We start from the raw sequence: 11,153 nt of genomic DNA, 5'->3' as shown, positions 1-11,153 counted from the left end.
ATGCCGAGGTCCTGGGTGCTGGTGCTGGCGGTGCTGGGGGGGGCCTGCGCCCTCCCCGCCCCGGCCCCCCTCTCCTACAGCCAGGCGCTGGCCCAGGCTGTCGACTCCTTCAACCAGCGCCCCGGGGTGCAGAACGTCTTCAGGCTGCTCAGCGCCGACCCCGAGCCCGCCCCGGTGAGTGCCACCCACTCGTGACCCCCCCCCCCCCACCCACTCATGACTGACCCCTCACTCATGACCACCCACCCACCCATGACCCCCCACTCGTGATCACCCCACTGTGATGCCCCCCACTCACTCATGACAGACCCCTCACTGTGACCCCCCACCCACTCGTGACCCCCACCCACTCGCGACCCCCTCACCCACTCGTGACCCCCCCACTCATGACCCTTTTACACGTGACCAACCTCCATTCGTAACCCCCACCCACTCGTGACTCCCCACTCGTGGCCGACCCCCCACTCTTGACCCCTCTGCTGTGACCCCCACCTACTCGTGACCCTCACCCACTCGTGACCACCCCATCCACTCTTGGACCCCCCCACTCGTGACCTCCCACCCATTCACGACTCCCCAGTCGTGGATGACCCCCCACTCTTGACCACCCCACTGTGACTCTCACCCACTTGTGACCCCCCCCACCCACTCGTGACCCCCCCACTGTGACTCCCACCCACTTGTGACCCCCCCACCCACTCGTGACCCCCCCACTGTGACTCCCACCCACTTGTGACCTCCCCCACCAACTCGTGACCCCCCACCCACTCTTGACCCCACTTGTGGCTGACCCCCCACTCTTGACCACCCCACTCGTGAGCTCCCACCCACTCGTGACCCCCACCCACTCGTGACCCCCCCACTGTGACTCCCACCCACTTGTGACCCCCCCCACCCACTCGTGACCCCCCCACTGTGACTCCCACCCACTTGTGACCCCCCCCACCAACTCGTGACCCCCCACCCACTCTTGACCCCACTTGTGGCTGACCCCCCACTCTTGACCACCCCACTCGTGAGCTCCCACCCACTCATGACCCCCACCCACTCGTGACCCCATCCACTCTTGGACCCCCCACTCGTGACCTCCTACCCATTCATGACTCCCCACTCGTGGCTGACCCCCCACTCTTAACCACTCCACTGTGACTCCCACCCACTTGTGACCCCCCCACCCACTCGTGACCCCCCACCCACTCTTGACCCCACTTGTGGCTGACCCCCCACTCTTGACCACCCCATTCATGAGCTCCCACCCACTGGTGACCCCCACCCACTCGTGACCCCACCCACTCGTGCCCCCCCCCATGCCCCCCCAGGGCGTTGAGCTGAGCGCCCTGCGCGGCCTCAACTTCAGCGTGATGGAGACCGAGTGCGCCCCGAGTGCCGGCGTCAGCCCTGACGACTGCGAGTTCAAGGAGAACGGGGTGAGGATGAGGATGGGGATGGGAGGAAGGCCACACCACAGGGGGCCCCGTCTGGGGTGCCCAGGGTGACGGCGGGCACCCGTGTCCCACCCAGGTGATCAAGGAGTGCTCGGGGCCCGTGCAGTTCCTGCAGAGCTCCCCCGAGATCGACCTGCGCTGCAGCGACGCCTCCACCGACGTGAGTCGGGGGCACCGGGACCCCACCCGGGACCCGGCACCCACGGGTGGGGTGCTGGGTGTCGGTGTCTTCCCTTCCGCCCCACATCTGGGGGGCTGCTGTCCCCAGAAGGGACACCCCAATGGCTCCGGCCATGGGTGGAGGATGGGAGGGGGGGTCCCAGGGTGTGCTGGGTGCGGGGTCCTGGGTGTAGGGTCCGAGGTGGGGTGCCAGGTGTGGGTTTCTTGGGTCCTGGGTGGGGTTCTGGGTGTGGGGGGGTCCTGAGTGGTGGGTGCAGGGTCCTGGGTGAGGGTCCTGAGTGCAAGGTCCTGGGTGGAGGTCTTGGGTGTGGGGATATTGGTGGGGGATTCTGGATGGGGGTCCTGGGTGTGGGGTCCCAGATGGGGAGTCCCAGGTGTGGGGTTCTTGGTAGGGTCCTGGGTGTGGGGTCCCAGGTGTGGGATCCTGGGTGGTGGGCGCAGGGTCCTGGGTGAGGGTCCTGAGTGCAAGGTCCTGGGTGGGGGTCCTGGGTGTGGGGTCCCAGGTGTGGGGTCCTGGGTGGTGAATGCAGAGTCCCAGGTTGGGTCCCGGCTGTAGGGTCCCCATACGGGGTCCCTGTGTGGGGGTCCTGGGTGTGGGGTCCCAAGTGTGGGGTCCTGGGTGGTGGTCCTGGGTGTGGGGTCCCAAGTGTGTGGTCCTGGGTGGTGAGTGCAGAGTCCCAGGTTGGGTCCCAGCTGTAGGATCCCCATACGGGGTCCTGGGTGGGGCTGCGGGTGCGGGGTGCCCAGCAGCCCCCCCAGTGACCCCATTGTCCCCCCCGGCAGCCGGTGCTGGTCCAGCGGGGCCGGTTCGGGCGGTTCCTGAGCAGGATCCGGCGCATTCGGCCCAAGATCAGCTTCAGCATCCGGGCGGGGGGCTCCATCCGCCTGGGCTGAGCAATAAAGGGGCCGTGGGCGGCCGGAGCATGAGCCAGGCTCCTCTGCGGCGGGGGGAAACTGAGGCACGCGGGGAGCTAGGGTGGGGGGAGTGGGCAGGAACTGGGTGGGCTCCTCTATCCGCAGCGTTCGCCGGCCTTGCCCTGACCCCCCCCTCCCCAAAACCAACCCACCCCCATGATGGCGATGGAGGGCTTGGTGCCGAGGGGACACGGGGTCAGTGCTGGGGACAGGGCTCAGCCCCCCCCCAGGGTACTCTCCCCCCCCAAAAAAAAAGGAGCCGTTCACATCCCACTCCCCATCATCCCCACAGCGTCATTGTCTCCCCAGCATTTTGTCCCCCCTAAACTGGTGGCGATGGCAGGGGGGGTACCCCAGGGAGCTGAGGGGGGGGGGGGTGTCAGCTGCCAAGGGACTCCTGTGGTGGCATCACTGGGGACGTTGGGACATGGGGACGGGGTGCACAGGGACCCCCACGACCCCTGAGCGGCTGCCCTGGGGTGGTGGCTCCCAGCTCCGGTGGCCCCACGGGACCCTGGGGATGTCCCCCCCTGTCCCCCCACCCCTGCAACGGGCCAACAGTCCCGTGGGGCTGTGCCCCACATGCACCCCCGTGGGGACCCCGCCGCTGGCACAGGCTCCCCAGGGACCCCCTGGTCCCCAAAGTGCCTCGGGACACAGTGGGGGACTCAGTCTGGGGGCGCGTGGCAGGATGAGACCCCGAGGAGCTGGTGGTGCCCGACCCTGGGGGGGTCTCACCCTGCTCCCCCCCACCCCAGGACCCTCCCGCAGCAGCATGACCCCCACCCCACGTGTCCCCGACCCTGGCAGGGTGACGGTGGCAGAAAAAGGCACAGCGGGGCTGGGAAGCAGCTTTATTTGGGGAGCAGGGTGGGGGTGTCAGGGCAGGGGGGGGTCTCCAACATGGCAGCCCCTCGTTGAGGGGGTCTCATTTCTTCTTGATGGCGTTGAGGAGGTTGATGCCAGCGGCCACCCTCAGCAGTGGCCAGACACGGAGGGGCTGCGGGAAAAGCAGGTGTCGCGGGGACAGGGATGGGGACAGCGCGGTGGCACCCACCAGGAAGAGATGCCACCCACCCACCACCCAAGGTGGGGAGAGCACCCCCCTGCGCCCTGCCCCACGCCCCAGATCCACCGCCCCACGTCAAGGTTCTGGCACAACCCCCCCCGATGTCCCCATGGGGACACGGGGGCACCCAGCGGCGTCCCCCCGCTGGTGGCACCCACCAGGGCGGACGCGGGGGTGGCACGGAGCAGCCTGAAGATGTTCTGCACCCTGGGGTGGCAATTGAAGGAGTTGAAGACCCCCCTACCAGCACCCAGGACCTCGGCATCTTTGTCCCCAGTGGCCGCCCCTGTGTCCCCTTTTATCCCCCCTGGGAAATTGGGGAACCCCCCCCGGGGCTCGGCTCCCCCCTCCGGAAGCGCCTGGCCCCAGCCCACAGAGTGGCAGTTGGTTTCGGGGGGCACACACGGGGTGGGGGGTCCTGGTGGCACCCCTGGTCCCCTTTGGGACCCTTTGGCTGGGTGGGGGGTGTCACAGGACATCAGGGACCCCAACAGGGTGCAGGGGGGCCGGGGCGGTGCGGGGACCCGCAGGGAGCGAGGCGACACCCGGAGCGTGGCAGGAATGTTTATTGGAAGGAGAGCGCCCGGGCGGGGGGCACGGGGTGGGGGAAGGGGGGCACACGGCATCACCCCCTCAGGGTTTGGGTGGCTGGACGTCGAGTTTGTCGCGGATCCAGATTTTGCCGCATCCGAAGATGCCCCTGAAACGCTCCTTGATCCTGGCCCAAAAATCCGTGAGCCTGGATCTCCGGATGCGGCCGAGCTGGGAGGAGAAGGAGCGGTGTCAAACGCCGGGGAGATGGGTGGGGGTCTGGGTGACCCCCCCTGCCCCTCCTGGGGACGTGGCCCAGCCAGGGGGACACGGTGGGGACAGTGCCCGTGCCATTGCGGGCACCTTCTTACCACGGCGGGCACCTTCTCGCAGGAGAGCTCCACCATCGGCTGCTGCTGCTCCAGGAAGACGAAGCCCCGGCACCATCCCACCGCCTGCGGGAAGGAGAGGGGGACATGGGTAAGACAAAGCCGAGAGCAGCCCCAAAACACCCCTTGTGCCTCAGTTTCCCCATCGGCTGCTCCCCATTCCAGGGGGATGGCACCGGACGCAGCCTCACCCCGAGCCAGCGGCTCCTGCAGGCGGCGGTGGCCGGCGCCGGCGCCCGGCACGAGGTCTCCTCGACGGTGAAGCTCAGCTCCTGCCGGCGCCGCAGGTCCTCAGCCTGGCAGAGGGGACAGGATCCGTCAGGGACCCGCAGCACCGCCACCCCCAGTGCCCATTCCAAAAACGGGCCGGATCCAGCCCCTGGAGAGGGGGCTGAGCGCCCCGAGTTGGGTGGGCTCCATCCCCGCATGGGATCGGCCCAAGACGGGTTGAATCCAGCCCTGGGAAGGGCCCGATCCTGCCCTCGGGATGGATTTGCCCAGCGCTCACCCAGCTGGGCTGGGCATGCGCCTCCCGCAGCCGCAGGAGGTACGGGCTGACGGCCCTGGCGTTGAGCAGCTCCACGGCCGCCGCGACGGCAGCCCCGTAGCTCACGGCCCAGGATCCCGGCGGGGATGGCGGGACGGATCCATCCGGCTCCGGCGTGGATCCATTCGGCACTGGCGTGGTGGCCCCAGCCAGCCCCAGCAGCAGCAGAAGCAGCGGAACCGCTCGGCACGGCCTCATCCTGCCTCCTGCCACCCGCCGCGCCGGCAGCCCTTTTATGGGAGCTGCCCGGTATGTGCCGGTGCCACCATCGTGGGCGTTCCCGTGGGCTGGCGCTTCCCCTTGTGCCAACGGGAAATTCCCCATGGGCCAAATCTGGCCAGGAGTCAAGTCCGTTCCTCTCCTTTGGTCCTTGGGCCACCAGAGCAGGTGTCCCAGCGCTGCGGATGGGCACAGGGATTGGGGTCTCCCTGCCATGGAGGTCCCCACGGCAGGTGACAGCGAGGACAGGGGTGCTATGGAGTCACCACATGGCCGTGGAGGGTGCTGGTCCCGGGTACCACGAGCCACCACGCCAGGACGAGGTGCACCTCGAGGTGGCCACCTGGTACTGAGCCCACCCGGGTGCAATGGGCACAGAGGGTGGCACCACTCTGAGTTTCTCCCACGGGGCTGGATGAAGACGTCAGCTGCCCCACGGCCGGGGCTTTCCAGCCCCTCCAAGTGTTTTATGGCTGGGCGGAATGGTGAAGACATCTCATCCCTCACGGCAAACAAGGTGGGTTTGACCAAACACCAGCCTTGGGAGCAGTTCCCCTCTCCAAGGCCAAGCAGGAACTGCCAGGAGGTCGTCAAGGAACCCTGCCCAGAAGATGACCCTCCGCTCAACCCATCCACACCACCACGGGCACGAGGGGAAGCCCAAAGCCACCCAACAGGTTCAGAGTTCCTGGCTGGCAGGAGCCATAAGTACATTCCCTGAGCAGCTCGTAAATCAAGTGAGGACAAGTGTGCCCAGGTCAGAGCTGGTGGGTGGCATCTGGGAAGTCCCCAGGGACGGATGCTGTCAATCACAGACCAGCCCGGGTTGACCCTGGAAAGATCCAGGGCCAGCCTCCCATGGAGAAGGGACCCTAGATGGGATTATCTTGCACCCCATCCAGGTTTATCTTGAGAAGCTCCAGCGATGGGGACCCCACCGTGTCCCTACGGTGAACAACTGGTCTCATTGTACAACCCGAGTTGAGATGGAACCTCTTCCAGCACAACTTTTACCCATTGCTCCTCGTCTTCTCCACATGGCTCCTTGAAGGCCTCCACCCTTTGAGTACCGGACTGCTGTGACGAGGTCCCCCTGAAACCTTCTCCTCTCCAGGGAGAAGAGACAACACAACTCCTTCAGTCTTTCCTCCTAGATCTGGTTCTCCAGCTCTTTGACCATCGTCCTGACCCTCCATGGGACACTCTCCAGTCTGTCCATGTCCTTCTTGACTTGAGGGGACCAGAACTGGACACACCACTCCAGGGGTGGCCTGAAGGATGGCCTTCTGAGCCAACGAGGAGAGGTGCTCCACTGGACCTCCCACTTACAAACAAGGAGGAACTGGTTGGAGATCAGACGGTTGGGAGCAACCTTGGCTACAGTGACCATGGGATGGATCCATGGATGGTGGATCTCAAGATCCTGAGATGAGGGAGCTGGGCAGAAAGCAGGATCACTGCCCTGGACACTTTAAGAGAGAAGAATCTGGTGTCTTCAGGAACCTGCTTGGAAGACTCCCAGGGGATACAGCCCTGGAGAGAAGAGAGGTCCAGGAGAGCTGGTTGATTTTCATGGATCACCTTCTCCGAGCCAAACGACATGCCATCCTGACAGGCAAGAGACAAAGGGAGGTGACCAGAGGTCTGTATGGGCAAGCAAGGAGCTCCTGGCTGAGCTCATGGACAAGAGGGACGCGTACAAGAGGTGGAAGCAGGGACGGGTGGCCTGGGAGGAAGGTGCAGGCACCACCCGACGGGTTGGGTTTAAGCAAGCCAAAGCCCGCCAGGGGTTGGACCCAATCAGAAGATGGTCCGAAGCCATCAGCATGGCCTGAAAAATGGGCTCAAGGGCCAGGCTCAGGAGAGTGGTGATCAGCAGCAGAAGGTCCAGATGGAAGATGATCACCCAGAGCTTCAAGCCGTGGGCCCAACTGTTTCACATCTTCATTCACAATCAGGATGACCAGGGCAAGAGCACACCCTCAGCAGGTTTGAAGGTGACACCCAACTGGGAGGAGTGGTGATGCACCAGAAGGTCGTGTTGCCATCCAGAGAGCCCTCAGCAGGCTAGAGAGATGGGTCAGCAGGAACCTAGTGGTGTTCAACAAGAAGCGCCAAGTCCTGCACCAGGGAAAGAACAACCCCGGCACCAGGACATGCTGGGGCCACCCAACAGCTCATCAGAGGAGGCCCTGGGACCTTGGTGGACACCAAGGCGACCACAAGCCAACACAGGAACTGGTTGCTCAGAGGAATTGTGGGGTCTCTGGTCTTGGACATACTCAAAACTCAACTGGAGGAGGCCCTGGGCAACCTGTTCCAGCTGACCGGCTCTCAGCAGGGTCCCTGCTTCAACTCCAGAAAAGCTTTTGGGGAAGACAAATCCCTTCCAAATCCTTCAATTCCTTCCAAATGCCTTCCCAAATGCTTCAATTCCTTCCAAACTCCCTCCCAGTGCTTCAATTCCTTCCAAATTCCTTCCCAATCCTTCAATTCCTTCCCAATCCTTCAATTCCTTCCCAATTCCCTCCTAGTGCTTCAATTCTTTCCCAATTCCCTCCAAATCCTTCAATTCCTTCCAAATTCCCTCCAAATCCTTCAATTTCTTCCAAATTCCCTCCAAATCCTTCAATTTCTTCCAAATTCCTTCCCAATCCTTCAATTCCTCCCAAATTCCCTTCAAGTGCTTCAATTCCTTCCAAACTCCCTCCCAGTCCTTCAATTCCTTCTCAATTCCCTCCCAGTGCTCCAATTCCTTCCAAACTCCCTCCAAGTGCTTCAATTTCTTCCAAATTCCCTCCAAATGCTTCAATTTCTTCCCAATTCCCTCCAAGTGCTTCATTCACGCGGAAAACTGGATTCAGGTGGAACACCCAGTGCTGACCGTCCTTCCCGGGCCTCCTCCCCTCTGTGGAACACCAAGGTGAGCGAAGCCGGCTGCCTTTTACCGGAGTCAAAATCCTTCCAGTTCTCAGAAGGGAACGTCCAGCCGAGCAGGGACCGTGTCCCACAGGGAATTCGGGTCCCAGGGGAGGGGGCACCGGAGCCCCAGAGGAAATTTTTGCTCCGCTTCCCTGCGGCTCACACCTTAGGATTTCAGTGCCCCAAACCAGCATCCAGAACTGTAAATATAATTTTTAAGGATCCTGCGTAAAACTCCGAGCAGGCTTGCCCCTTTCGGAACAGCCATGGAATCCCACAGGGCTGGTTTTGGGACAAAAAGACAAAAATTTGCTGAGTTTTAGCCTGGGTGACCCCGCGCTCGCCGAGCGGCGGCCACGCTTCGCGGGCCAACTCCTCACTGCCAGGTGGGGGGTAAACAACTCCCCCAAACCCCAAAATACCACCCCCAAACCCAAAAATGACACACACACCCCCACCCAAAAATGACACCCCCCCGAACCCAAAAAGGACACCCCGAAACCCAAAAATGACACCTCCGAACCCAAAAACAACACCCCGAACCCCAAAACAATACCCCAAACCCAAAAATGACACCCCTAAACCAAAGCTGGCACCCCCAAACCAAAAATGACACCCCTGAACCCAAAAACACCAGCCCTGAACCAAAAACTACACCCCTGAACCCAAAAACGACACCTGGAACCCAAAATGACACCCCTGAACTCAAAAAAGACACCCCCGAACCCAAAAATGACACCCTTGAACCCAAAAACACCACTCCTGAACCAAAAATGACACACCTGAAGGCAAAAACAACATCCCCGAACCAATAAACAACACCCCCGAACCCAAACCCACCACCCCCAAACCAAAAATGACACCTTGAACCCCAAAATGACACACCTGAAGGCAAAAATGACATCCCCGAACCCAAAAAACTACACCCCCCAACCCAAAAATGACACCCTCGAACGCAAAAACACCACCCCTGACCCAAAAATGACACTCCCGAACCGAAAAATGACACCCCAGCCCACGAGAAACGCCCCGCTCGTAAATCGGAGCCTCTCGCTGTGTGTGAGCGCCGCAGGATCGAGCTGCCGCTCCTCATTCCTGGCAGATTTATTTGGCTTTTATCCGTGTGCCCCGCAGCAGCCCCGGGGGGCCGATGCCCCTCCCGATGCCCCGCAGGTGACGGGGTGGCCCACGAGGGGCTGAGGAAGGAGGAGGGCCGGGGGAGATGGCGGCGGGGCAGCGCGGGGCTCACCCCCTGCCCCTTCCCCGCATCCCCTCAGTGCCCCACGCAATGGCAGCCCGGGCTGACCCACGGCCTCGGGCACGGCCCCCCGCCGTGCTCCGGGTCTGGCATGGCTGCACAGGCGGTGGCGGGATCGTGGCAGATCATGGTGGATCATGTCAGTCTCACCTCTGTGCCCGGCAAGATCATGGAGCAGATCCTCCTGGCAGCTATGCCAAGGTGCATGGAAAATAAGGAGGTGATTGGTGCCAGCCAACATGACTTCACTAAGGGCAAATCCTGCCTGACTGATTTGGTGGCCTTCTGTGATGGGATACGGCATTGATGAATCAGGGAAGAGGAACTGACATCATCTACCTGGACTTATCCAAAGCATTTGATACTGTCCCACACAACATCCTTGTCTGTAAACTGGAAAGACATGGTTTTGATGGATGGACCACTCGGTGGATAAGGAATTGGCTGGATGGTCGCTCTCAAAGAGTTGTGGTCAACAGCTCAATGTCCATGTGCAGGCCAGTGACGAGTGGTGTTCCTCAGGGGTCGGTACTGGGACCAGTGCTATTTAACATCTTTGTTGGCAACATGGACAGTGGGATTGAGTGCAACCTCAGCACGTTTGCAGATGACACCAAGTTGTGTGGTGTTGTGGACACGCTGGAGGGCAGGGATGGCATCCAGAGGGACCTGGACAGTCTGGAGAGATGGGCCTGGGAGAACCTCATGAAGTTCAACAAGGCCAAGTGCAAGGTCCTGCACGTGGGCTGGGGCAATCCCAAGCACAAGTCCAGGCTGGGCGGAGAATGGATGGAGAGCAGCCCTGGGGAAAAGGACTTGGGGGTGTTGGGTGATGAGAAGCTCACCATGAGCCGGCACCGTGCGCTGGCAGCCCAGAAAACCAACCGTGTCCTGGGCTGCATCCAGAGCAGCGTGGGCAGCAGGGCGAGGGAGGGGATTCTGCCCCTCTGCTCTGCTCTCGGGAGACCCCCCTGCAGTGCTGCCTTCAGCTCTGGGGTCCCCAACAGCAGGAGGACATGGAGCTGCTGGAGCAGGTCCAGGGGAGGCCATGGAGATGATGGGAGGGCTGGAGCACCTCTGCTCTGGAGACAGGCTGGGAGAGTTGGGGCTGTTCAGCCTGGAGAACAGAAGGCTCCAGGGAGACCTTCCAGCACCTTCCAGTGCCTAAAGGGGCTACAGGAAAGCTGGAGAGGGGCTTTGGACAAGGGTGTGTAGTGACAGGACACGGGGCAATGGCTTCGAACTGGAAGAGGGGAGATTTCGATGGGATCTGAGGGAGAAATTCTTCCCTCTGAGGGTGGTGAGGCACTGGCACAGGTTGCCCAGAGAAGCTGTGGCTGCCCCATCCCTGGCAGTGTTCCAGGCCAGGCTGGACGGGGCTTTGGGCACCCTGGTGCCGGGATGCCGTCCACGCCATGGCCAGGGCTGGCGCTCGATGCCCTCTCAGGTCCCTCCCACTCCGACCCGTTCCGGGACTCAATGGCGGCCGCGCCTCGCTCCTTCCCGTCCCGCCGCCGCCGCGCACCGGAAGCGTCACGCCTTTCGCGCCGGCGCCTCGACCAATAGGCGCTGGCCGCGGCGCGGTGACGCCATCAGACTGCGCCGGCGCACATGCGCACGGCTCTCCGCTGCCGGCCCGGCGTGCGGCTCGGGCGGGCGAGGTCAGGCCCGGCGGCGG

At 62.7% G+C, this 11,153-nt stretch overlaps 2 protein-coding genes across 2 annotated transcripts; one reads left to right on the top strand and one right to left on the bottom strand.

The window, feature by feature from the left end:
* On the top strand, nt 1-2,519 carry LOC147528412 (cathelicidin-2-like). Its single transcript, XM_086614694.1, has 4 exons — nt 1-174; nt 1,320-1,427; nt 1,522-1,605; nt 2,409-2,519. The coding sequence occupies exons 1-4, from the start codon at nt 1-3 to the stop codon at nt 2,517-2,519; spliced, it is 477 nt and encodes a 158-aa protein (XP_086470820.1).
* Nucleotides 2,520-4,242: 1,723 nt separating this feature from the next.
* Nucleotides 4,243-5,274, bottom strand: LOC147528411 (cathelicidin-B1-like). Its single transcript, XM_086615080.1, has 4 exons — nt 5,038-5,274; nt 4,721-4,825; nt 4,512-4,595; nt 4,243-4,371 (listed from the first exon to the last, which is right to left on the bottom strand). The coding sequence occupies exons 1-4, from the start codon at nt 5,272-5,274 to the stop codon at nt 4,243-4,245; spliced, it is 555 nt and encodes a 184-aa protein (XP_086471206.1).
* Between the last annotated feature and the right edge of the window lie 5,879 nt (nt 5,275-11,153).

Source organism: Tauraco erythrolophus, chromosome 7, assembly GCF_009769465.1.
Source record: "Tauraco erythrolophus isolate bTauEry1 chromosome 7, bTauEry1.pri, whole genome shotgun sequence".
Taxonomy (NCBI): domain Eukaryota; kingdom Metazoa; phylum Chordata; class Aves; order Musophagiformes; family Musophagidae; genus Tauraco; species Tauraco erythrolophus.
The sequence above is the reverse complement of the archived record's forward strand: the minus strand, read 5'-3'. Positions and strand labels throughout refer to the sequence as shown.

Coding starts and splice junctions, on each gene's coding strand:
- LOC147528411 (XM_086615080.1), bottom strand. CDS start 5,274: ATGAGGCCGTGCCGAGCGGTTCCGCTGCTTCTGCTGCTGCTGGGGCTG. Junction 4,826..5,037: donor CGCATGCCCAGCCCAGCTGG/GTGAGCGCTGGG, acceptor CCCCTCTGCCAG/GCTGAGGACCTGCGGCGCCG. Junction 4,372..4,511: donor GCGAGAAGGTGCCCGCCGTG/GTAAGAAGGTGC, acceptor TTCTCCTCCCAG/CTCGGCCGCATCCGGAGATC.
- LOC147528412 (XM_086614694.1), top strand. CDS start 1: ATGCCGAGGTCCTGGGTGCTGGTGCTGGCGGTGCTGGGGGGGGCCTGC. Junction 1,428..1,521: donor GCGAGTTCAAGGAGAACGGG/GTGAGGATGAGG, acceptor TGTCCCACCCAG/GTGATCAAGGAGTGCTCGGG. Junction 1,606..2,408: donor GCAGCGACGCCTCCACCGAC/GTGAGTCGGGGG, acceptor CCCCCCCGGCAG/CCGGTGCTGGTCCAGCGGGG.